Source organism: Seriola lalandi, unplaced genomic scaffold, assembly GCF_002814215.2.
Source record: "Seriola lalandi dorsalis isolate HSWRI2012SDOR001 ecotype SW California unplaced genomic scaffold, Sedor1 jcf7180002054965, whole genome shotgun sequence".
NCBI lineage: Eukaryota > Metazoa > Chordata > Actinopteri > Carangiformes > Carangidae > Seriola > Seriola lalandi.
Genome location: NW_019525516.1, coordinates 377472 through 402030, shown reverse-complemented (window position 1 = coordinate 402030; position 24559 = coordinate 377472). Strand labels below are relative to the sequence as shown.

The 24559-nt window shown below is 42.0% G+C and overlaps 2 protein-coding genes across 4 annotated transcripts in view; both read left to right on the top strand.

Moving 5' to 3' along the window:
• Positions 1-10113, top strand: part of csnk1e (casein kinase 1, epsilon) — a 10553-nt gene extending 440 nt beyond the window's left edge. Inside the window, exons 2-11 of one of the 2 annotated variants that reach the window (XM_023395585.2) lie at positions 1239-1336; positions 1463-1573; positions 2642-2790; positions 4623-4851; positions 5054-5224; positions 5340-5488; positions 5577-5775; positions 5876-6021; positions 7851-7916; positions 8649-10113. In XM_023395585.2, the coding sequence (XP_023251353.1) occupies positions 1261-1336; positions 1463-1573; positions 2642-2790; positions 4623-4851; positions 5054-5224; positions 5340-5488; positions 5577-5775; positions 5876-6021; positions 7851-7883 (1263 nt within the window). In that variant the 5' untranslated portion in view covers positions 1239-1260 and the 3' untranslated portion in view covers positions 7884-7916; positions 8649-10113. Of the gene's footprint in view, positions 1-1238; positions 1337-1462; positions 1574-2641; positions 2791-4622; positions 4852-5053; positions 5225-5339; positions 5489-5576; positions 5776-5875; positions 6022-7850; positions 7917-8645 lie in introns of both variants that reach the window. The other variant, XM_023395584.2, reaches the window with a different exon arrangement.
• Positions 10114-11437: 1324 nt separating this feature from the next.
• tmem184ba (transmembrane protein 184ba) lies at positions 11438-24340 on the top strand. Of its 2 annotated transcripts, none has more exons than XM_087170864.1 (9): positions 11438-11804; positions 11900-11947; positions 14048-14281; positions 15169-15334; positions 18559-18649; positions 18892-19059; positions 19321-19490; positions 19591-19785; positions 20756-24340. In XM_087170864.1, the coding sequence occupies exons 3-9, from the start codon at positions 14048-14050 to the stop codon at positions 20983-20985; spliced, it is 1254 nt and encodes a 417-aa protein (XP_087026990.1). In that variant the 5' UTR covers positions 11438-11804; positions 11900-11947; the 3' UTR covers positions 20986-24340. The 2 variants fall into 2 exon arrangements, with proteins under 2 accessions (XP_087026990.1, XP_023251341.1); XM_023395573.2 differs by having other exon boundaries at positions 14013-14281.
• The last annotated feature ends 219 nt before the right edge of the window (positions 24341-24559 follow it).

Here is a 24559-nt window from a genome sequence, read left to right as displayed (position 1 = left end):
GGGGGGGGTACGCTTGTTCAGAGGTCCTATAAGGAGGGTGCGGTTATGGGAATTTTTGCCACATTTGATGGTCAGTGAGAGATGAACTGTGTGTTTTTGCATTCAGCACCTTCCCCTGTTTTTCTCCTGTGGTATCTGGGGCAACTGCATGAAGTATTCTCTCTGACAATATCAGGTCTCGCCTGTTTTTGCAGTCCTTTGCAGCTACAGTGGGTCTCAGTTTTATAACAGTGACAGTAAAGCATCTTTGGAGGCTGAGGGAGGAAATGAGCTGGAGAAACCTGATGTAAAGGCTTTGGTAATGTGCAGCAGTGGCTTGCTCTGCCTTATTTTCCCTGCACTGTGTATGTGGATGGGGTGTATGTAGGTCTATGATGCAGCCAAGACTTAAAAAAATTAACTTAGTCAGCATTAAGGGCAATGTCAAAGTGGTTTGTAAGACATAATCTGTCGAAAAGCCTTCAGTCATTTCCCACTTTCAAGCCCTTATTTCATGGCTGTTCAGGCAGATGGAGCTTGGGTGAGGAGAACATGACTCATTTGAATTTTGTCAGGGGACTCCAGTCAGAAATTGGGAGTTTATGCAAATCGCTTGTATACAGGACCAGACTCCTTTGAAGTGCTTTGGGAAGAGTGTGTGAGATGCTGATCCAGTTTGCCCCCCCACCCCCACCCCCCTGCAGCTCTGAATAAATCATGTTATACAATTACATGCTCTGTTCTTCTTTGCTCTCACCTTCTCCCCATGCACTTTATAAACACTTCAGTGGCCTACATTGTTGTCCTCCGAGATACCAGAATTTATTATCACACCCTCTGAAAGTGTAATGATTCTAACTCAACAAAACATGGCCGATAGGAGCAGGGTTGTTGCATTAGATCTTGTGTGCTGAGAAATGTTTTGCTTCCACTTTGCATTTAGTCACATCAAGTCACTTTATGGCTGGAAATGAGCAACATTTTCCTTCTTAGTTCCAGTGAGTCAACTCAGACTGCACTATGTCACTGTTTTGGCTCAGTAATTTGCACTTTTCATTCTTTCTCATCTCTCCAGTCGATATTTCCCAAGCTACCAGTTTCATTTTCTTTCATGATACAGCAGCCCAAGGGCTCATAGCTTTGAGTCTAAAGTCTGCAGCTTTGCACCACAGTGTCCTTTTACTCTATTGATCACCAGTGATTGATGACAGCTTTGTGTGTGTTTGTATCTGTGCGTGTGTGTGTGTTTATCCCGTCAGTGAGTTGAAAAGCTCAGGAGCCATGGAGTTAAGGGTGGGGAACAAGTACCGCCTTGGGAGGAAGATAGGGAGTGGATCCTTTGGAGACATTTACCTCGGTGAGGTTTTTTTTTTTTTCCTGTGATTACTAGATCTCGCGCTTAAATTTCACAGGTGAAGAGACCCTGGTTGTGTCAGAAGCTGCTGATAAGCTGTAACTGCGTCTCTGCTGTTTCTCCCATCAGGCTCTAACATTGCTACAGGAGAGGAAGTAGCCATCAAACTGGAATGTGTGAAGACCAAACACCCACAGCTCCATATTGAGAGCAAGTTCTACAAGATGATGCAGGGTGGAGGTGAGATAAACCAAAAGACTTTTTCAGGGGTTTTGAAAGCTTTACTTTGCGGCACTGAGAGGCAGTGGAGAGTTTTAGGTGCATTAAAGGGTATTAAGGGCTGCCGATGGGTAGATAGAACTGTTGAGGGCTATTAACAAAGATTACAGTTGTTTCAGAGGCATCACAGTGCATTTTGAGACCTTGAAAGGTATTTCAGAACATTTAAGGGTATATGAGGTGCATTCAGGGTCATTCCAGGACACTGAGACACCTATTCAGCTGGAATTAAAGATTTCAGTGGTCGTTCAGTAGCACGGAGGTGTAGTCATGGCTGTTGAAAGGTGTTGAGGGGTGTTTAAATGATGCATGTTAATGATGGAATTAACAGATAATGTATAAGTGTATATATATATAGTCTATAGTGTATATATATACATATATATATAAAAGTATGAATAATAAATACAGTATACATGATAACATATGAAAATATTATATAGTATTATGTATAATATATGTGCAGTCTATCACTACTATGAAATATTTACAAAATACAAATGGACATGAATACTATGATATAGCATATAAAATAATATAAAACTATAATAACAACAACACAGCAGTAATACAGCATTATGGTACAGCAATAAAAGTAATTTAAAGCAATGTAATATATAGTGGTAGCTATGTTACTACCGCTACTAGGTAAATATTAATAATAAGATCATAATATATAACAGTAATATACGAGCAAAGACAAACAGCTAAAAGTAATAGAAGTTTAAATTAGATATTCAAAATTAATGAAACGGTTGAAGTAGTTAGTTTAAAGTGATAGTCTTTAAGCCGACTTGAAATGAATGAATAAACAGCTGAAACAATTAAACAGCTAAATGTAATTAATAAATTGTTGAAATAGCTAAAGATACTGTAATTGTCAAATAAAGCAGTGAAAAAATAAAAAGTTCTGCATCAGTAAAAGTTGGTGAATTATAAACTGCACAGGCTGGAATGTCTCTACCCCGTGTTATGATGCGCTGTTCTGTGTCCTAACTCTCTCATTGCCCCCTCCTCCCCTCCCAACAGTGGGAATCCCGTCTATTAAGTGGTGCGGAGCAGAAGGCGACTACAACGTTATGGTAATGGAGCTGCTGGGCCCCAGTCTGGAGGACCTGTTCAACTTCTGCTCCCGCAAGTTCAGTCTGAAAACAGTGCTGCTGCTGGCCGACCAGATGGTGAGACAGACTGACTGACTGCAGTCCACACTATAAAACATAACGGTCCGTCAGGGGTTTTTCCTGAGATCCTGAGCCAATAATTGCCACACCGTTTACTTACGTTATGTAAAAACCTCAGGGTTCATTGAGTCTCTGTAACGGGGCTCCTCGGGGCCCCAAGGCTGAGAAAAAATAGATGAACCGAATTATAAATGATTGAAAGGTACAAATGAAATGATGCAGTCCCAAACGTATTTAAAAGGGCTACTGTTGGTTTGCACACATTGCTCTGAGGTCAACCTCAGGCTGTGAAGTTATAAAGATTTCAATAAAAGCATTTCTCTATTTTTAGACTACAACTAAAGGGATCATTTGAAATCAGAGAATAATTCTCATCTAAACTGAAGCTTGTTTCCCGGCTCGAGACAAAGCTTATCCCCTCACTATCTCCAACCATTCAGCTGCTCCGTGAAAGTCAATTCAAATCTAGGACATGGCGGCTCCGCAAGGCGGACTAATCCTCTTCACATAGGTCAGATTGTTGTGTCTTTTATGGGCCTTTTTAATCTGTCATATGTCATTCTTTCGTCTACGACTGGCACATTAGTTCTTTTCATCCCATTTTCTCTTGGCCACTCTGACCTCTGTTCCTAATCGCTCTCTGCTGTCGTTGCAACATCTCCCCCTCCCCTCCTCTCCCCTTCCTCTCTGTACTGTACCATAACATAAAATGACCCCTATATATCTGCACACAGGCTGACAGGGTTATTGATCAGCACCACTGACTCAACTATTATTTCACTGGGCAATGAGAGTTGTGGCCTTTGAAGATCACTTTCAGTTTTAGATCAAACACAGTGGGAATATAAAGACTCCCAGTGTTGCAGTCAAGACCAGTAAAGCTAACTGATTATCTGAAAGGGAGTAACTGTTTTTTAGATGCTAAAGCCAAAGTCCTCACTAATGTGAAAACCTGAAGAAAGACGGATTCTAATTTTTACATTGTCGAAAACATAAGATCAGTCAGTTTTTCAATGTTATCCCTCACTGGGTGTTTTTTTTTTTACTGCACTTTGAGGACCATAAACTACAACTGCATGTACCACACTATTGACTGAATACAACCCATTTCTAAAGCACACCACAACAGATGATTTTAGATGTAAAGATAGCCATATAATATACTATGAAAATATACTATGAATATCCACAATCCTTTTAATTTTATGTATATTTGATTTTAACAATAACTCATTCCTAGGTTGCACATGTCAGGTCTTGGATGTCAGAGCATCTTCCTTACATTTTAAAAACATTCCCTGATGGCAACATGCATAATTACATATGAGACAGACTTTAACAGAAGCCCTGTGTTAACAACTTGATGTGTAAGACATGGGCCTTTACCAGACCAGGGAGGGTCTAACAAAAGACTTTATTGAAACTTCATTCGGCGGCAGAAAAAAAACCTACAAATAGCCCCTTTAACATGTACTCAGGTCAAGATATTGCACCCTTCAATTCTGACCATTTCTTTTATAAATCTGTGTGTTGTGAGTCCTCCATCTTTAGCAGAGTGCAGTGCTGAATTGCAGAAGGAATTGCCTCAAAGGGCGAAGAAATGTTTGTCATGATTAATTTCATGGCTCAAGCCAAGTTCAAGTCTCTGTGATTTGACTGTGACAGGATACTGACATGAAACGACCCAGGGGCTGCCTGGAAGGACTAAACCTAAAAGTTCACAGCATACTCTTATGAAATGGATTTTCTGTTAATGGGGTACAACATACAAGACAACCAGTACTCTCCTTTAATCCAACTAAATCCTCTTCCCTGTCTCTCGGCCGCAGATCAGTAGGATTGAATACATCCACTCCAAGAACTTCATCCACAGAGACGTAAAACCCGATAACTTTCTGATGGGGCTCGGCAAGAAGGGCAACCTGGTCTACATCATCGACTTCGGCCTGGCCAAGAAATACCGTGACGCCCGAACGCACCAACACATCCCCTACCGTGAGAATAAGAACCTCACCGGCACCGCTCGCTATGCCTCCATCAACACCCATCTGGGCATCGGTAAGACAGCACACACAGAGGTTGGCCTAGATATCTGTGTAGGTGTGAATGTGTATGTTCTACTAAACCTTTCATCTTCTAATTCTCTTTTTATGTCCTTCTCTCCCTTTTCTTCTTCTCCCCTTGCATATATATATATATATATATTCTTTTTGCTATTTCATTCTCTCCTCTCTCACTGTTCTTTGTTTTTCCTCCACAGAGCAGTCAAGGCGAGATGATCTGGAGTCTCTGGGCTACGTTCTCATGTACTTCAACCTCGGCTCTCTGCCCTGGCAGGGGCTCAAGGCCGCTACCAAGAGGCAGAAGTATGAACGTATCAGTGAGAAAAAAATGTCCACTCCCATTGAGGTGCTCTGCAAGGGATACCCCTGTGAGTAAAGATGGGGTTTGACAACAGCATTAAGATGCAAAACAGTTTTAAAAGGGTCTTTGCAGGTTCACATTTTGCTTAAAATCCACTTCTCTCTCTTTTCTGTGTTTCCCAGCTGAGTTCTCCACTTACCTGAACTTGTGTCGCTCCCTGAGGTTCGATGACAAGCCAGACTACTCTTACCTGAGGCAGCTCTTCAGGAACCTTTTCCACAGACAGGGCTTCTCCTACGACTACGTCTTTGACTGGAACATGCTGAAGTTTGTGAGTGTCATGCTTTTGCGGAATAATTCTAGCTTGGAGGTCAAAATATTTATGACTTATGTCTCTTGACCGTTCCTCTGTGTTTCAGGGGGCCAGCAGGACAGCAGAGGATGGAGAGAGGGAGAGGAGGGAGGGAAAAGAGGGGGAGGAGCGAGCAGGAGGAGGCCAAAGAGGAGCTGGTGGTCGAGCTCTGCCGCCTGGTCCAAACCCTTCAGCAGCCAACAGAGTCAGGAACGAGGCAGACGCTGCACCTTCCAATCCGGTCACACGTGGAGTCCAGCAGTCAGGTCAGCATGTTTGGAAGTAACTGTGAGATGCAACTGTAACAGCATTAAAGCTTTTATTTCAAGTCTGTGTCTTTGTGTGTGTGTGTGTGTGTGTGTGCAGGTAACCGCTCTCCTCAGGTGGGGAGAGCCGAACGAGCCGAGCGAGAGAGGAAGGTGGCCATGAGGCTTCATCGCGGGGCCCCCGCCAACATCTCCTCCTCTGACCTCACTGCACGCCTTGACCAGTCACGCATCACTGCATCGCAGGTGGGAAGATTGTAACTCAACAGGTTTTGTGAGTTTAAAGAGAGTTGGCGCAAATTTTATTTTCACATTAGAACATGTCATTAGGAAATGCATTCAGATCAGACTGTGGCACAAACACACCCTCATAAACACTGTGCTAGCAAACTTTCCTCACCATCACCAGTTGCGAGTTCAAATTACATGCTTTAGATTTAATGCTGCGTGCACCTAACATTTAGAGAGACTGATGACACCTCATTGCTGACTGAAATATCTCAGTAACTGTTGGATGGTTTACCATGAAATGTTCATGTCATTCATGGTTCTCAGGCAGTGGATCCGAATGATCCTGACTTTTCCCCTTTTTCTCAACAAATGGAGAGCCATAGAATTTTTTACAAACATCCATTTGCACCTCAGGATAAACTGCAATCTCCTCTCTGTCAGGTCAAAATGTAATTTGACTGATACTTCAGTTAAAGGAGCTATTTGTAAGTTTTGCTATTGCTACATAGCCAGCGTTAGCATTAACAGCTGTTTACTTGTCAATCTAGAAGAAACGTTGTGAGTTCAGCATCAAATGTAATTCTTTTACTCCCCAGCAGCTGTATCCAGCTGTGGAAAGCAGCACCAATGTTAACTCTTGTCTCTATCACATTTTTTCTTCTGCTGAAGTTAGCAATGCTAACCAGCTAGCCCCAGCCAGGCTTGTTACTTTCTGATAGTGACTCACTGTAGCCTCCAATCTGCCCTGAAGCCATTGCGCTGCTCAGAATTATAACCTCTTCTATTAGAAAGACCACAATAGCCGAAGCTCTTGTCAAGTGACAATCACCACCACCCGCTCCCGGCGAGAAACCACATTCGGTGGGAGGGAAAACTTACAAATAACCTCCTTTAATGACTAAATGCAAAACAACCGTCATTCCCCTCAGCCTCAGCTGTACTTTGCCTTCAGCTGGAATAACCAAATGTTAGCACACTAACGTGCTAACTGAGATGCTGACCTTGCTAAACATGATGCCTTCTCAGTATCAGCATGTTAGCATGGTGCATCTAGTGCAGCCTCCCACAGCTGTAAGCATAGCTGTTGACTCTCAGTCCTGTTATTTTAGAACTCAAACATAAATAAACCGCAGCCGAGATGTTTTGTGACTGAAATGGATCAGAGGGATTTTTCCTCACCTTGGACTGCTGGATCTGTTTCATTTGTAATTCATGATGCCATATTGGAAATATTGGAAAAAATATTCAAACATAATCTACTCATAATTACCACCCGAATATTTATGTGAAGAGTTTTTGTTACTGTGCAGTTTATATAATATGAACAAAGAATAGACTAATCTGCCAAGGTAGGATCCATGTGTCCCACAGCTTCTTTATGATTTGTGATTGGACTCTCTCCAATGCTTCTTCATTTAGTGGGGATCATGTCTGCATCCTGCAGCAGTGACAGCAGACGTTCTGAAAGTCCAGACTGACTGTGGTGTAATTTCAGTTCTATTCAGTAGACTGACTGCACCAGTGAATAAAGCTGCTCCTTCTGGTCCAAACCTTTAATCAGTTTGTGTGCTTCTGTTTCTTTGTGGGTTTACCTGCCGTCCGAATTTTCTTTGCATGTTAGCAGCAAACCGTGTGAGAGGAAAACCTCTGTGAAGCTGCTAACTGATCCCATAGAGCCACATTCTGACTAAAGAGCACAAAGAACTATAGTCAGGTCATAAATCAAGAACTAAGAAAGGTCACGGGGTGTGGCCATGGATGAGTTCACATTTTAAATACAGTGTATTCTTCAGGTTTGTGTCTTTGCTCTGCTTCAAGCGTCTCAGCTTTCCCCCTTTTCACAGGTCAGTGTGCCATTTGAACATCTGGCAAAGTGAGTTCATCTTGTCTGGCCTGCAGGTCAGTGGCAGGTATGGACATGCATGGCACACACACACATAAACACACACAGACACACACACACACACACACACACACACACACACACACACACACACAGCATGCTTAAACAGCTATCCAAGTCTTTTGTTGATGACCTTGATGACCTTGATGACCCCTGACACCCCACCCTTCACATTCAGGTAGAGAGATAAACCCATAATATTTAGCTCAATAGTTATTCAACAGCAGTAATTCAAAGCAGGAATGATAAGAAATAAGAAACAACACAGAGCCACATATATTAACATATATTGTAGGAGCAAAAAATGTGTGTGATCCTGTAATTGAGTGTTCACGAACTAGTTGGCTACCTCACTTGCTTTACTAAGATGGCCATTAACCCAACTTAGACGATAAGTCATTATGGGAAATGTAGGAAATCAAAAAAAGTACTTTACATCAGCTGAGAAAACAAACTCCAGTATCACAGACTGAATCTATTACTGATAAAAAACAAACAAACAACAAACTTTGTTTGTAAGATTGTAAAATTTCTTGGGCTTCTCCAACCTGATTATTGTCAGCCACGAACTACAAGCAGTACAACATGAAATAGCATAAAATGCTAACATTTTTGGTTTTGGTTATTTCATGGGATTTGTTGACAGTTACAAAAATATAGAACATCTTGAGTCTCATCCTTCAGTTATCCAAAATAACTAACATTTCTCTTCCTTGTTTTGTCTCTTGTGGTTCAGCAGCTGCAGGGTATCAAATACCCCTTACTTTTCGAAATGGATGAATGAAAACATGAATGAGTGGAGGAGGAGGAGGAGGAGAAGAGGAGCAGGAGGAGGCGTTGCGGGCCCTTAAAAGGGGGGACGAGGGTGTCCGTGTGTCTGTCAGTGCTGTGTGAGCATGCTCAGTGTTGGAGAAACACTGAGATGATGAAAAACCAGTGAGACAAACAGACTCTTGGCTGGAACTGGTTGGTACTGCTTTTCGGGGTGCGGCTGGAGGAGGAAGGGGCCGAAGTAACACACAGGTCCCGCCCCCTTCTTCGCTCATATTCACCTGCCCATCGACTCAGAGGCTCAACTTGCAAAAAAAAACATCAAAGTGCACAAAATGGACTAAATTTCAATTATTCCGTAGTTTACACCTGTGTTTGAATAAAAAAAAAAATTTAAAAAATCAACTTTCAACCTGCTAATGTTTGAGAGCTACATCTGCTGTTTATGATGTTCTTGATTATAAATGAATATGTAAACAACTATGGACACGAACACAAAACAAAAGTGTATTTAGGCCTATAATAGATGAGACAGGAGAGCGCTTCAAAATGGACCGAGGAGGAGATCAGAGGGGGAGGACGACTGAGAGAGTCTGCAGTGAATTTGTGGATGGGAGCAAGGCTGCTTTTTTGTCAGTAAATGTCAGTGTCCGTCTGTGTGTTATTGTCTTAAATATTCGTTTTGCCTTCAGCTTTGCTTTTAGAGAGTCTGAGGAAAGGAGGGACAGAGGAGGGAGAAGTGACCGTTGATTATGAATTATCCACAAATTATAACAGAGGATCTGTCCCTGATGTGATGACCTTTCAATTAAAAGTTTGTCTTACCAAGGTGAGATTAACCAGGAAAACATGCTCATTGAATGTGAAAAGAAAGAGTAAGTAAGACAGCTTTGAGTTGAGGACAGGATGAAGGGAAAGCCATTACGATTGTACGATATGATAAAGCCTTAGTCCAGCTTGTAACTCCAGGTATGAGGAGACTTGAGAAAGTTATAAGATCTTGGTGGTGAACAAGTCTGGTGTTACATATGTTATTTTTCTTCTTTATGTTTGCTTTGTTTTGTTTTTGTTTTATAAAACGTGTAAATGTGTAGATACCTTTTGCCAGAATGTGACAGATTGTTTGAAGATGATGCTGGTGAGAGAAGAGTGCTGTTTATCTCCTGAGAGCCCTGGGGCAAATAGTGAAACAATAACCTTTAGAGTCTGCCAGAAGTGTGTGTTTTGGTTTCCGCTGTGGCAGGCAATGACAGAGAGGTTCTTTGCTGATATTTTGAGGAGTGTTTTTGACCCAGACCTGTCAGGATGGACAGATGTCACCGATGGGAAGGAGGGAGCTGACTGATGTCCTGTACATTTCTTTACCATGCTTCAACTTTATTACTATGATATTTGTGTATATTTTCTGAATCAATAAAAATATACACAGCTTATACAGACTTCTGTTTCACTTCACACAGAATACAATTTATTTATTTTGGTATGTTTTCCAGTATTATCTATACTTTAACCCCTTTAACTTTTATTTTACATAAATGTTAAAGATGAATATAGCTTTAGCTAAGGACTGAAACTCAGGATATCTCAGTCACTGCTTCCTTTGTCTGTCTTTAATCTTTAGTCTCTTTGGCCCTGATAAGAAAGATCTGTAGAGCGGCTTTGAATGTCATTGGAAAATATGTAAAAACAAAGTGCAAAAAAGTGTTTGCAGTTATACAGTTTTACAGTACATTATTACTTGATATGTCTACTTCACTGAACATAGAGACAGACTTTTACTTTTAACTCTACACTTATCTGACAGCTTAAGTTCTAAGTTACTTTGCAGATTAAAATTTTACAAATAAAACACGTTTTATACACAGCGCAGTTTATAAAATATGATGCATTGTTACAGATTTAACTACTTAACAGTATATAAAGTGTTTTACAACATTGAAATGGTCCTTACATGTTTATACATCAGTAATAATAATTATATGATATAATCCATGATAATAACTCTTAACAGGGCCAATTGTGAATGCAGAATGATACGTTCACAAATACTCTAAGTACATTTTAGAGTATTTTTCAATTATGTTAATGCTAATTTGAGGAACAATGTGAATACTTGTATCACCACAGTTTACTGGGGTGCTTAATAAGATAAGATAAAATAAGATAAACCTTTATTGATCCCACACAGGGAAAATTCACTTGTTACAGCAGCATAGGAAAAACGAGGTAGAAGAAAACAAAACAAGTATAACAATAGAATAAAGTAGAAAATAACAACTCAACCATAAATAAGAAGGTATGTACATAAATACTTGCATGTGTAGACATCTGTAGAGATATTTACAAAGATATTTACATGATGTGCAAACAGGGAAATAAGTGATAGAGTTCAAATTAAGGTCAAAATGTCTGCTGAGAAAGAAAGATGTACAGAGAACAACAATAAATTCAAAAAGGACATTATGACAAAACAAAAGTTAAACTTATTATTATGTTGACTGTTTGTTGCCCACTTCCTCTGACTACACAGGACAGGAAGACGTAAACAAATCATTAATCACCGAGCATGTAGGCACAGTGTTCTTCCGACCATCTCCCACATATTCGCTCCTGCTGGGCCAGGAATAGACCCGCGTATGGTCGGAGCTCGTTGCGCAAGCCCCGCCCCCCTGATCTGTGTTAGTCAGCGTCTGATTGGCTGAGCCGGCTCGTCCTCGAGGAGTGGGCGGGGTCTATTTGATCTGCAGTTAATCCGACAGGGATTGGTCTGAAAGTCAGCGGAGTAGAGGAACCGGAGCGGAGAGGAATGACGGGAGTTTATCGTTTTAACTCCAGAAACACAGACTTGAGACGATGTTAACGGACACACGGGAGTTTTAAAATGATATTACAGGCGTTGTTTAACACGAGAAACCAACTTTAGGGGTTAGTTTGTGGTTGTGTGTGTGTGTTTTTTTTGTGGGAGTCGCAGGGGTTGACGGGGCGGTCCGCTGCAGGCTCAACATGGATGAAGCAACGGTGCGGCTCTGAAGAGGAATTAGGGCCGTTTCTGGGTTATTTCTGGTCGTGAGTTTGTCTGACGGAGCCGAGGAGGGTTTTTTTAAAGCAGTAACCTATTTACCAGGTGAGTTTGGTGTCTAAGAACAGGTGAGAAATACTTTGCCTTTACACAAACATTGAGTTACTCTACTAACGCAAGTGTTTCTTTCCTAATCACAGAATTACAAATCAAATTCACCTGTTACTTGTGGCTGACTGTTAGCAAAGGTGAGTCTTTTCAAGCTTTGCTGTTTGTGGTTCAGTTGTTTGTGTATGAGTCAGATTTACGTTCAGCAATATTTCACAGCCATACAATAAAACCACAGTTATGCAAATAATGTCAAAGTAAATATAGAAGTGCCAAAATGTTTGTAGTGGCTTCCTGCTCAGTAAATCCCAGTGTTGTTGCTGCTGTTGTTGTGGCTGTCAACCATGTCATTACTTATTATGAATTATAAACACCCCCTGTCTGCCCCCCCCATCACCCCTTCCCATCTGTTGCTCTGCTTTATTACTGACCCCCTGCCTCTCTAGTAAAGCGTGTGTGTGTGTGTGAGTGTGTGTGTGTGTGTGAGTGTGTGTGACCCTTTTTGACTTTCAAATGAAACACACAGATGTCCCTTTGCTCCAACACAGCATCATTTCACTGTCACTGGTATTGTGTGTGTGTGTGTTTGTGTTTGTGTTTGTGTGTGTGTGTGTGTGTGTGTGTGTGTGTGTGTGTGTGTGTGTGTGTGTGTGTGTGGCTGCTGATGCCTTCACTTCTTCTTGTTGACATGTGGATCTGCTGATCCCTGGCAAACCAATACAAATGACCTGCTGTCTCACACACACACACACACACACACACACGCACACGCACGCACATGAACAGTGAAACCATAACTCCTCCCAGCGTCACATATAAATGCACGAAAGCAGCATCATTTATTTTATCAAACCACCAAATTTGATCAGTTGACATTATCGTGATTAGTGTTGTAAAGAAGCTAAATGGTGGTGTGTGTGTGTGTGTGTGTGTGTGTGTGTGTGTGTGTGTGTGTGTGTGGGATAGCGTTATGTCAGCGTGTCATTGTCTGCGCCATTTGTTCTCTGTGCTGTGTGACTGTCAGTTGCCATGCTACTCTGGCAGATGAGACATAATAGGTCAGAATGAAGGGTAAAATCTCCCACTGTCTTTTTTGATCAGTAGCCATTTTGAGCCCTTTCTTTTATCATTGTAATCTCCGCTTGTATCTTGTGTGTGTGTGTGTGTGTGTGTGTGTGTTTGCATGGGCCCCCACTACATGTCAACAACATCAAGGTCTCCCTTCTCCCCCCCAAACTCAGTCTAACACGAGAAAAAATGCACCCTGAGAAACACGACTGTGATTGTTTAGACGCTGACGAGCTGCTGCTTATGTAACGTTCAAGTCCAGTCATCTTCAGTAGCTGTGGGTCATGGATGCAGCAGCATATACATGACGTCTTTTGTTCATCTCCACCTAAACTTTGTCAGGCTGAGTCTTGTTTGACTCACTGGTCAGATTTGGAAAGACCTGTGGACAGCTGAGGTGGGAAAGTGCATCCTAAGATGTATTTTTGACGCTTGTTCAAAACGTATTAGGTCCAGTCTGTCGTTTGATTCTGTGACAATATCACATCACGTCTGTTGGACTCTAGATTCAAGTGTTTGTTTTTGTTGTCAGTCCTGTGAATCAAATAGTTTTTTTAAATTGTTTTTATAGATGTCGTCATTTCATTCCAAGATATAACTATCATACAAGGAGGAATCGCAATCATTGAAGCCTCAAAATACCAGAATGCCTTGCAGCTAAATGCCACGTTGCCTTTTTGTTAAGTTGAAAAACAAGGAATGCTCTAAAGCCCACATGCTCCAGCAGAGTAGTAGTTGTTGGGGCATGTTAGCTGGCAGTGGTCAAATTGCATTCTGGGAGATTTAGAAACAAAGAAAAATTGATTTTCTTTCCATATAGTGCAACAATAATACTATTGTATACTATATAAAAAATATAAAGCCACACACAAGATTGACTCATAGTGAAATGTTGACCTGCAGTGTGACTGTTTGTCCTCTATCTGGCTTCCTATCTCAGATCACACATTGCACTGATAACAAAGAGCGTGTGATCAATATTCCCGGGTGATGATTACTAGTGAGAATGGATGTTCATACCTTCTGGATTGTGTCACTGTTTGAAAAGAGTTCCAGTGGTTACTAGATTTACACATACATGCCTTTTGAGCCATTTCACTGACGGGTCGCCTACTCTTTCCAACTCGTCCCATAAAGACTTGAAGGTTTGAGACCCTCTGTGTCACTTCCAGATGTTGAGGCTGTTGAGGCGAGACATGCCGCTTTCAGAGAGGCTGGGGGAAGACTCTCCTCTGGCCGCAGCGCCCGGCCCGGCGCTCACCGCAGCCCCTACGGGCCCCAACATTTCATGGCTCCCGGAAGCCCCGCGGTTGAGCTCAGAACCGCCTATCTTCCTCATGACTCCCGCAGCACAGGCTGTGTCTGGCTTCTTCGTCTGGACCGCGCTCATCCTCACCTGTCACCAGGTAACGACTTCCAAACAGCAGGGGGACAGGGAGGGGTATAAATCAACAGATTTTTAATTCCACTGAAACCGAGTGATACTGTTTCATTTACTCAGCTGGAGACACAAATGATGAGTTTTTAGTGAACAGGTTTTCTGAAGTAGGTTCTCGCAAAGATGTAAAGTACACAGGTGTGTGTGTGTTGTTTAATGCACAGGTGATGTGATCCTGAAAACACACACATCTGCTCAGGCCCAGAGAAGGGCAGGGGTTGCTTAGCAACATCCCTCGGCAGGTGTTTGTGACACTGAGCATGAATACGCACGAACACACACACGTGTGAAACCTGATCCAGGGGGATGAAAAGCCCGTATGAAATCTGGCTGGAGTTTCCTCTTTCACACGCTCCAGTGAGGTCGTGTCATGTAGTAACTGTTAACCTCAGTGACTTTGACAGCAGAGACACGTAGACGAGGTATAAATGTCTCATGTATTCTGTTCTATTCTCCGTATCTGTATCTACATAAAGACAAACCAGTTTTATTCTTAGCTTCTAATTCCCCTTTCTTAGTTTTTGAATAGGTGTGTTCCAGCTTCACTCATAGACTTTCTGCCGTTTCATCTTCCTGCAAAAGCATTTAAGCTCTTTGATTCAGACTTACTAGTCTGCATATTGTTGTAGACTAGTAAGTCCGTATCAAGGAGCGGGGAAGCAGCTTTGCTTTCTTATCCCACAAAGCTGTGGAATATGTTACTTTTAATCTATCCTGCACTACACACTTTATTTTATTCTGACATAGTGTTGATGTTTTTAAACTTGTTTTTCTAGTTTGACACTTTATGTATAAAAGTCTGTTTTGCATGAAGAAGTCTGTCAGTGTTTAAGATGTCTCTTCTGTGTGTTCCAGATCTACATGCATCTACGTTTTTACAGCTCGCCCAGGGAGCAGCGCCACATTGTGAGGATCCTCTTCATCGTTCCCATCTATGCCTTCGACTCCTGGCTCAGCCTCCTCTTCTTCACCAACGACCAGTACTACGTGTACTTCGACACCGTCAGGGACTGCTACGAGGGTAAGGACGTGCAGACGACGACTCTCGCCTAAAGCTTGCTACTCAGTGTTAGTGTTCAGAGTTTTCTAAACACATTCACAAAAGTGTCCATATGTATTTGGACAGGAGCTACTTTTAATTCCCAAATAGTTTTTAGTTTAGGTCGTTTTGTAATCTACAGAACTCCATCTGTACGTGTCTCTGAAAATAAGTTTTGGTGTTATTTTGAGTTAATGTGCCTGTTACCAGAAGGGATGTGACCATGGATCAGCGGTTTACAGTCACTGTAGCTTGACTGTTTGTATGTGTCGGGTCAGAAACGTTGAAGGAGACGATGATCTGGCGGCTTTGTTCGGCGGATGGATGACTCAACCGCAACAAATGTCCCTGATGCTTCTGAATTTCTGAGTGTGTTGAAATCCTGAATGGGCAGGAGGCGGTGAATGGCAGGTGACTGCCTCCGCTCCTCGTTCTCCGCAGTCAGCTGTGACAACCGCGATTAGAAATAGTCGGCTCGCTGTGACAACTTAGCTTGGGTGTCACTTCCTGTGCGGGCGAGCTGATGATGTCACACACACTCGGATATGGAGCGGGGATGCTCTGTGTATGGTTCTGCTTTTGTCAGGAAGCGTCGTCAGTGTTAGCGGTCGTCGTATCACTCCCACAGACAGATGGCTCTCCTTCTCCTTCTTTTCCTCCTCCTCCTCTTCCTCTTTGCATCATCGTCCCTTCCTTCACTCCCCCTTTTTCACACTTCTACCTCCTTTTCACTTCTTGTCCTCTCCTTCTCCTCTTCCTCCTCCTTCTCCTCCTTCTCTTTGCCCTCCCCTTCCCACGATGCTGCTGAGCCCTGCGTAGATGTTCGCCTCAGCGAGGATGGACCGACCTGTTGCATGGCAACCGCGCTCACAAATCTTCCTCATCGACTAGAATGACTGCATCAGATAATGAGGTTCTCTCAACCAAACTTGCTGCAAAGTTCCTATTCTCATTGCATGCAGGCCTACTGTATCACCGTGGCAACGAGCAGTGCTTACTGGGGTCCTTGGGGAGAAGGATAATGGTAAACAGCAGAGACACAGAGCTCGACTCAGAGCAGATCAACCAGCTCTCATCACTCGGCTCTGAACACTAACCTTTGTGTTTAAGTCAGTGAACTGGCAGGGATGACATGTTATTACCTAAGTGTTGTCTAACAGGTGTCTGGAGTTCAGTAACAAAGTTCGTGTGTGTGTGTGTGTGTCTGTGTGGGTGTGTGTCTGTGTGTGTGTGTGTGGAGTAGAGATGAAGTCATAGGAAGAAAAGGAGAATATAATAACAGCTGACATAACAAGAATCTCTGCCATTAGTACAGCTGAGATCTGCTTTGAGATGCATGTGATGACACAACACTGCAACACACACACACACACACACACACATAGAGGGATAGGAAGTTCGTCGGGGGTTAACAGGATTAGCCTGGTTGTGTTTTTTTTTTTATGAGCTTCTTGGTCGTCATCAGCCTCTCACTGAAGCAGCACAGAGGGGAGATAATCCACTGGTCACAAGAGACTGTCAGGTGAGAATCAGTCACAAGGGGAAAGGTGTGTGTGTGAGTGTGTGTGTGTTTGTCAAAAGCCAGTTTTGAGATTTTCACATAGAAAGTGAAGCTGTTGATGCCACCACAGACGACTTTTTATTTCCCCTGTGAGCCGTTAATCTCACTCAGAGTCCATGGCTTCAGTCACCACGTGCGCATATGTGCTGGGATTACTGGATTTAGGAAGGCCTGCCTCTGACTATATTATTCCTTTGACTGATCTATAAGCAGTGACTTTATTAAATACAGTGGTAAACACTAAAGCTGCAGGGTGGGTGTGCATTATCCATTGTCAAATTTATGTAAATTTAGCTCCTGATAGATTTAAGTAACAAATCACATCTTAATGTTTAAGAAAATAAAACTCAAACATTAATATCCAAAGAAATAAAACTCAAGCTTTATCAGATTGTCTGTGCTATTTAGCTAAATTTCTCCTTGCCGATAGTGAAGCAGAGTCTTCCCTTTTTAATGCATCTGCTCTCCTGTCTGTACATATAACTAAATCAACAAGTAGACACACGCCTCTGTAATGGTATTTAGCGGTTATTATAATGTGTTTAAGGTGGGAAAACGTCTTACTTTCGACCCTGATTACTGTATTATTATTATTGTATACTTCTGTCATAATAAGACAATCAAATGAGACTTGAGCTAGAATCATGAATTGTTTGAAAAATTAAGTTGAATTAGTTTCCAACATGTGTTTGGGCCCAGTTTCAATAAACCTCAGACGCAGCAGATATAAAGTTGTATGCAGACGTTAGGACACCTCCAGGGAAACTGATTTTTGAAGTGGAAAAAAAGTGAATGCAACCTCTGCAGAAACTGACATCAAAAGAATGAGCCTTTTTTTCCCTAATGTTAGTGAACTGAAAAATGTGTGTGTGCAAAAGTTTGATATACCTTTTTGTCACTTTGTCATTTTACATTCATTTACTCATAATAATCCAAAATTATCGAGACGATCAGAGTAAAAATATCCTCTTCTCTCATCTGTCAGTGTGTCAGTCTTGTGTAAGTCTTTAAGGTCACACTTAAGTTCAGTATCTGACACCGTGTGACCTTTTGCAGTGAAATGTGTAATGAATGACATGTTGCCACACCCCGCTGTTCCGCTGAATTAGTACAAATCTTACATTTTACGTGTGTATGTGGTCGGCCGCTGCTTGTGAACTACAGACGGCACACAGTCTGTCAGAGCATAACGCATAAGCAACACACGATTACGTAATATGTGTACTTTCAGACGTGTGACAGGAAGTGATGTGTTTGCGTGACTGCTGGAGGGTCTGAGGGTGAGTCACTCGCTCTATTTTTTTTTTTAGGTTGTGGTATTACAGTTTAAACCATTGTCTCAGTGTTACTTTGCGTTGCCAAGTGCACCTTTAATATTTCGTACATAACAAACACTATGAAATGCTAATCAGTGGGAAACATTAGTCCTTTTTCACAGAGGACATGTTGCCATATTCTCTCCATTTCAAATGTCAGTTTCAGGTAAATATTACATAGGATCAGGTGGGAAGCTTTTACAGCAGACAAACCAAATAGTTCCCTCTAAAACATCTTGGTGGCCTGTTCAGAGCTGCCATGGTTAATAGAAATAATGTCTATTTAGACGTAATGACAACCAAACCTTTGTGTCCTTATTTTCCCCCAGCGTTTGTGATTTACAACTTCCTGAGTCTGTGCTATGAATACCTCGGAGGAGAGAGCGCCATCATGGCCGAGATCCGAGGGAAACCCATTGAGTAAGTCTCAGATTTCTCCTGCAGAGGGATTCAGTTTTAAAAAAGTGTTTGTGGCCAAAACATGAAACAAGGGTGATAAGCAGTTGTTTTATTTTGTTTAAAAACCTTTTCCTGCTGTATCCTGCAAGCTCTGCTGCTTTAACACACTGTTGATTCCTCACAGAGATCAGAAACGATTCACATGATTTGTTTTTTTGGTTTGTTTTGCTTCAGTCAGAATAAACTGAGCTTTGTCCCATCAGGTCCAGCTGTATGTACGGTACCTGCTGTCTGAGGGGAAAGGCCTACTCCATCGGCTTCCTGCGCTTCTGTAAGCAGGCCACTCTGCAGTTCTGCGTGGTCAAACCGCTCATGGCCGTCATCACCGTTATCCTGCAGGCCTACGGCAAATACAAGGATGGAGACTTCAAGTAAGTACTGCAGCCGGGAAGGAACCAGGAAGGAGGTCTGTCAACTAAACCCTGGCCACCAAATTTAGATTTGCGGATTACTCCTTTTTAAATTTTAGATGAATTGAATGACCTAGACTGATCACTTCCTCCCTTTTTAAGTGTTTCAGTTTTCAGCTTTAATCTCTGATGAAATTAAGGATTTTATTCTGACCTATTACATTAGATAATCAGAGCAAAACCACATTCAAATGATGTATAAACCGACTTCTCTTCCCACAGTGTTGCCAGTGGTTACTTGTATGTAACCATCATCTACAACATCTCGGTCAGCTTGTCTCTGTACGCCCTGTTCCTCTTCTATTTCTCCACGAGGGAGCTGCTCAGCCCTTACAGCCCCATGCTCAAGTTCTTCATGGTCAAGTCGGTCATCTTCCTCTCCTTCTGGCAGGGTAGGCGAAGCTGCTGTTAACCGTGTAACCGTTGTCATGCAGTGCCGCCGGGGGGCCCGGTTTCATCCTCACTAAGTTTCATCTTGTCGTTTGTGGTCAGGCATGTTGCTGGCCATCCTGGAGAAGTGCGGGGCCATCCCTCAGATTAACTCGTTGGAGTTGTCCCTCGGCGAGGGCACGGTCGCCGCCGGTTACCAGAACTTTATCATTTGCATCGAGATGTTTTTTGCGGCGCTGGCTCTGCGACACGCTTTCACCTACAAAGTCTACATGGACAAAAGTCTCGATTCACAAGGTGAGAAGACGAGGAGGAAAGTTTGAATGTTCAGAATCGGCTTGTGTGGATTTTCTCCCTCATTACCCTCCTTTATTTTATTTTATTTTATTTTATTTTATTTTACTTTTTAAATAAAAAAAAAAAATCCACCTGCTCCTTTATTCATTTTCTTTCTCTTTTATTCTTTTATTTTTTCACCTCTTATTTTTGTGCCTCCTCACATTTTCTTGACATGTCTCTTCCTGTTTCTACACATCGATCTTCATCTGTCTCTGTTCTCTTTCTGCTGCACCGTAAAGGACCCGTTCCTACGTACGGACAGTTTGGTAGGTCACACGTGATGATGTTTACTCCTCTGGTTTTAACTGTTGCCGTTTTTCATTTTATATTCTTCTTTTTGCTCCGACAAAGCCGTTTCCTTTCCATCATTCCCACCTGTTTTTACTCTCTTTTTATTCTGTTTCCTTCCTTTCTTGCATCCCTCTACGTCACTGTGAACCCTTTTTCCCCTCTCTGTTCCCTCTCTTTAAACCACATCCTCTGTCCCTGTACAATTCCCGCTTTTCCCGAACTTCTCTTTCACCCATTCTCTCCTTTTGTCTCGCCGTTGAACACCCTCTAAATCACCGATGACCCATTCCTCTCTTCTCCCCATTTGCGGTCTGTTGTTTTCCTCTCCCAGCTTCTTCTCCCTCCACTAAATCACTCCTCTTCCCATTCCTCTCTTCTATTCTCTCCTCTCTTCTCATCCTCCCTTCCTCATTCCCCCTTTCTTCCCTTCTCTATTTGATTTCACCATAAATCCACCGTCCTTTTAATGTTTTCCCTCTTTTCTATTTTTTCTTTTAACCCTCTACTTCCCCCTTTTTCTTTCTTCTCTTCAGATTCCTTTTTCTACCCTCTCCCTTTAACCCTATTCACTCCTTCTTTTTCTTTAACTTCCTGTCCTGACCTCTAACTCTCTGGTGGTCTCGTCTGCCTCCCGCAGGCCGCTGTGCCCCCATGAAGAGCATCTCTAGCAGCCTGAAGGAGACGATGAACCCGGGCGACATGGTCCAAGACGCCATCCACAACTTCTCCCCGGCCTACCAGCAGTACACCCAGCAGTCCACACTGGAGCAGGGCGCGCCGCCTCCCGTCTCCCGCACCCACAGCACCGTCAGCGGCCGCGGAGACACGGAGAAGACCCTCCTGCTCAGCTCTGATGACGAATTCTAAGGAGGAAAATGAGGCAAACAGACAGTCGTCGCGCCACAGCTGAATCTTATTCAGACTGATGTTTTAACGGCGGAGGATACTTAACCCTCCTGTGCAGCTGGTCCTCTTAAATGTGTGATTGATTGTAGAGCTGCGTGTTTGTTTTACCTGTTTTTGAGACTGCTCATGAATGCGAGGACATGCGTAAACATTTTTTGCACCCACACTTCCCCAAGCGTCTTATTTGGTGGGAACGCTCTGTGCTGATTTTGTGTTAAAACCACAGGCCAAGAAAATAAACAGGGCTGTGTCAGTTTTTGGAAAGTTCATGAGTCACACTTGTACATACTGAATCATACTTGACTTATGAACAAACGTTTTCTGGCTTGGATAGAAGGTTAATTTCACATTTTAGCTCAGTCCTCCGCTCATGTAATCATCCTAATGGATGTTAATGTTTAGTCTCTGAAGGCTCTGTTGTTCTCAGATATCACTGACTTCTCAGAGTTTCCCCAGTCATGGAAATCCTTCAAAAGTTGAATTAGATATTTTTTTTTCCGTGACTGGAAGTGAAAAATATTATTTAAGTTCCATAAAAGTTTTGAACTTTTAATTTTATGAACTTAAAAATAATATTTTGATATTCATTTGCAAAAAATGGGACAAATTAGTTGGTCTGCATTTATATTAATGTGCTTCAAACAGAGGCTGTTTGCAGTGTCGTGGTGCAAAGGTACGGAAAATATACGTCTAGATTAATTATGAGTGAACCCTGGTGTGTTGTGGGATTTTAAGGGAACCCAAGTCAGAAACACGAGTTGTATGGATCAATGTTAATTATACTGGTGGAGCATATAAGAGCGAGGCAGAGCAGATTATAGATTATATGGTACATCTGCTGCAGGGGGCAGCAAGAGTGAAGGGCAGCGGCAGAACTGATCAGGATTACACTGGTGTAATTGGGGCCTTATTTGAACGGCTGGGATTAAAGCTCGAGCCGGTTGACTCAGACCGCGTAGACCTCTGCAGGTCACAATGTAGGTTAACAGCGCTGAGGGAAAAACACAGGAGGAATATAGGTTAAAGCTAACTTTAGATGCTAGAGGAGCTCAGCAATAGCAATGGAGTATTTCCTCTGTTAGCATAGATGCATGATGTTAAAGGCAGGCTGTGCTGACATTTTAAGTCGAACTTGAAAGTTAAATTCTCGCTGTTTTTGTAAGTAAACTGCTGCTTTGTATAATTTTCCATTCTTTAAAGAAAGGAATGAATCCAGTGTTGTGTTTGTCCCACAGTTTAGAGAGGAGGGGGGGGCGAGCTGGCATCAGCTGTCTCTCTTTCATGACGCGACGGCATGTCTACAGTTAACAGCAAGAAGTGGTCCTTTAATCTCCATGACTCCGTACGTACACAGCGTGGACCCACGGAGTCATGGAGCCATACAGGAAGTGCTTCAATAACAGATGATGCTAATGCTAATAACTTGGTTAACATCCTGTGTGTCTGAAGGAAAGTGATAGCATGAACTCAAACAGATATTGGACCAATCTAATCACCAGTACCGATGGAGAACACTCATGTGGTTCTTCTTGATAAATTTGAGTCAAAACAAACACCAGTGACGCACATGTACTGATTTCTTAAGCAAAACTTCAGTTCGACTTTAGATTTGTTTGAGTTGTTTAATTTAAAAAGCAAATCCACCCATCTCTCAGGCTGATGGTCCTGATTGAATTACTAACATCCGTCCAAATTAAGTGAGTTTTCTGAATGTTCCCCGGACTCGCCCTCTGTAGTGACTTCTCCCTTCAGACAGTAAGGTTTCAGTATTGTCAGTTTTTGCTTGAAAGGACTTAAGTCTTCAGCTTAACTACATTTTTTTTTTGCACATTAACACAGGTCTTACCCTGAGTTCGGGTATATTTGAAAGCACAAACTGCATATAAGCACTTCACATGTTCATCTAATGCATTTACAGTATGTCAGACAGTTAATATTCCCTCAGTTAAATATAACATGAGTGCGTAAACTTCACATTGTTTCGTTTCTTTGACTTGGATGCTGCTCTGTTCCAGTCTTTTTTCTTTCTTTTTTTTTTGTTTGATTTCATTTCACCGCAGTCAGAGCGGGTTATTTTTTACTCATAATTGGAGTTCTTGAGTCATCTGAATGAGTCATGCCGAGTCTGCCGACGTGTTTACTGTAACTACTTTCACTGCGCTGCTGTTGCTCTGTGTGAACACCAGGGGGCCGTGTGGAGGACATGGACACACTGACACTTATCTGCCAGCCATCAGCCAGTTATCAAACACTTTAACCTTGGTGTATATGTAACGGAAAAAATGCTTTGTCTGAGTGTGTGTGTGTGTGTGTGTGTGTGTGTGTGTGAGTGTGTGTTGTCAGCAGTAAATGGGAGCAATCCCAGGCCTCAGACAGTGGTCATGGGTCTTTTTTTTATTTCTACCTCTGCTTGACATAATATTAGTTTTAAATAAGAGGGATGCCACGTCTGTGCACAGAAACCGCAGCCTATTTTTAGACATTGCTGAGTGCTGTCTGGGTTGTTAGGTTGCTAAATTTTGACATGGATTAAAAACTGGAATTTTTTATTTTTTATTTTTTATTTTAAGTTTCATCCACAATTGAGTTCCTTCATATAAAAAAAAACCCTTGTCAGCTCAGCATTGTTACAGTTTTCTGTCTTCATTTCCTCAGAATCATGAATGAACAAACCTCAGATGTCGGACGAACCAACGTCGACGGTTTTTGGGGTTGAAGCGTTGAACCTGATAGATACGAATCTCTTGTGTATCTATTAATGTGCTTCTATAAATGTGAAATGACATTTTTCCTCTGCACTTTCTCATCAGGATGGAAATGATGATGAACCCAAACCGATGCAAGTTTTTTTTATTTTTCCATGCCTGATATAATAGTAATAATAATTCACGATTTAAAAGAAAGACAGTGTGTCAGTCTTGCTGCACTTTGAATGCCATAATTAACTTTTCTAGCTAAGACGCTCTCATGCACTCTTCACTCCCCTCTCTCTACATCTTTGTCATCCGCTAATGTGAGACGTTCTTATTACATGTATATGAATATTGCTGAGGAAATGCTGTAACTATTGTTGTAAATACAGTTTCAAGGAGGAACAGTAGTGATGTATGTTGATATAGTCACATGCTGCGAGGCACATGAGCAACAAAGACCTAGTTTTGTATTTTTACTTCATAACTTTGCAACTTTTTTATTTTTATTTCAGCAACTCTTTTGGTTTCTAGTTCTTTGTATATTTTAAAGCTGCTCATGATGCTACTATTTCATGTCTAATGGATAAATATTGGAAAAAATAATAAAGATATTTAGTCTGGTATTTAAGTTAACAACTTGGGTTTTTTATTTTGCTAATTTATATTTTGTGTCAAATTTAACGTCATGTGAACACAGCAACCTGTATTTTAGCAAGTGAACCTGATTTCACAAAAACTACAGTGTACATGCAGGAAGATGAGCATATTTATATTTACTTGTCATGAGGAGCAAATATCAGCCGGGTAAAACAGCTGCATGACCTCTGTGGTTCCTCAAATAA

Coding starts and splice junctions, on each gene's coding strand:
- tmem184ba (XM_087170864.1), top strand. CDS start 14,048: ATGTTGAGGCTGTTGAGGCGAGACATGCCGCTTTCAGAGAGGCTGGGG. Junction 15,335..18,558: donor CGTCAGGGACTGCTACGAGG/GTAAGGACGTGC, acceptor ATTTTCCCCCAG/CGTTTGTGATTTACAACTTC. Junction 19,060..19,320: donor TACAAGGATGGAGACTTCAA/GTAAGTACTGCA, acceptor CTCTTCCCACAG/TGTTGCCAGTGGTTACTTGT.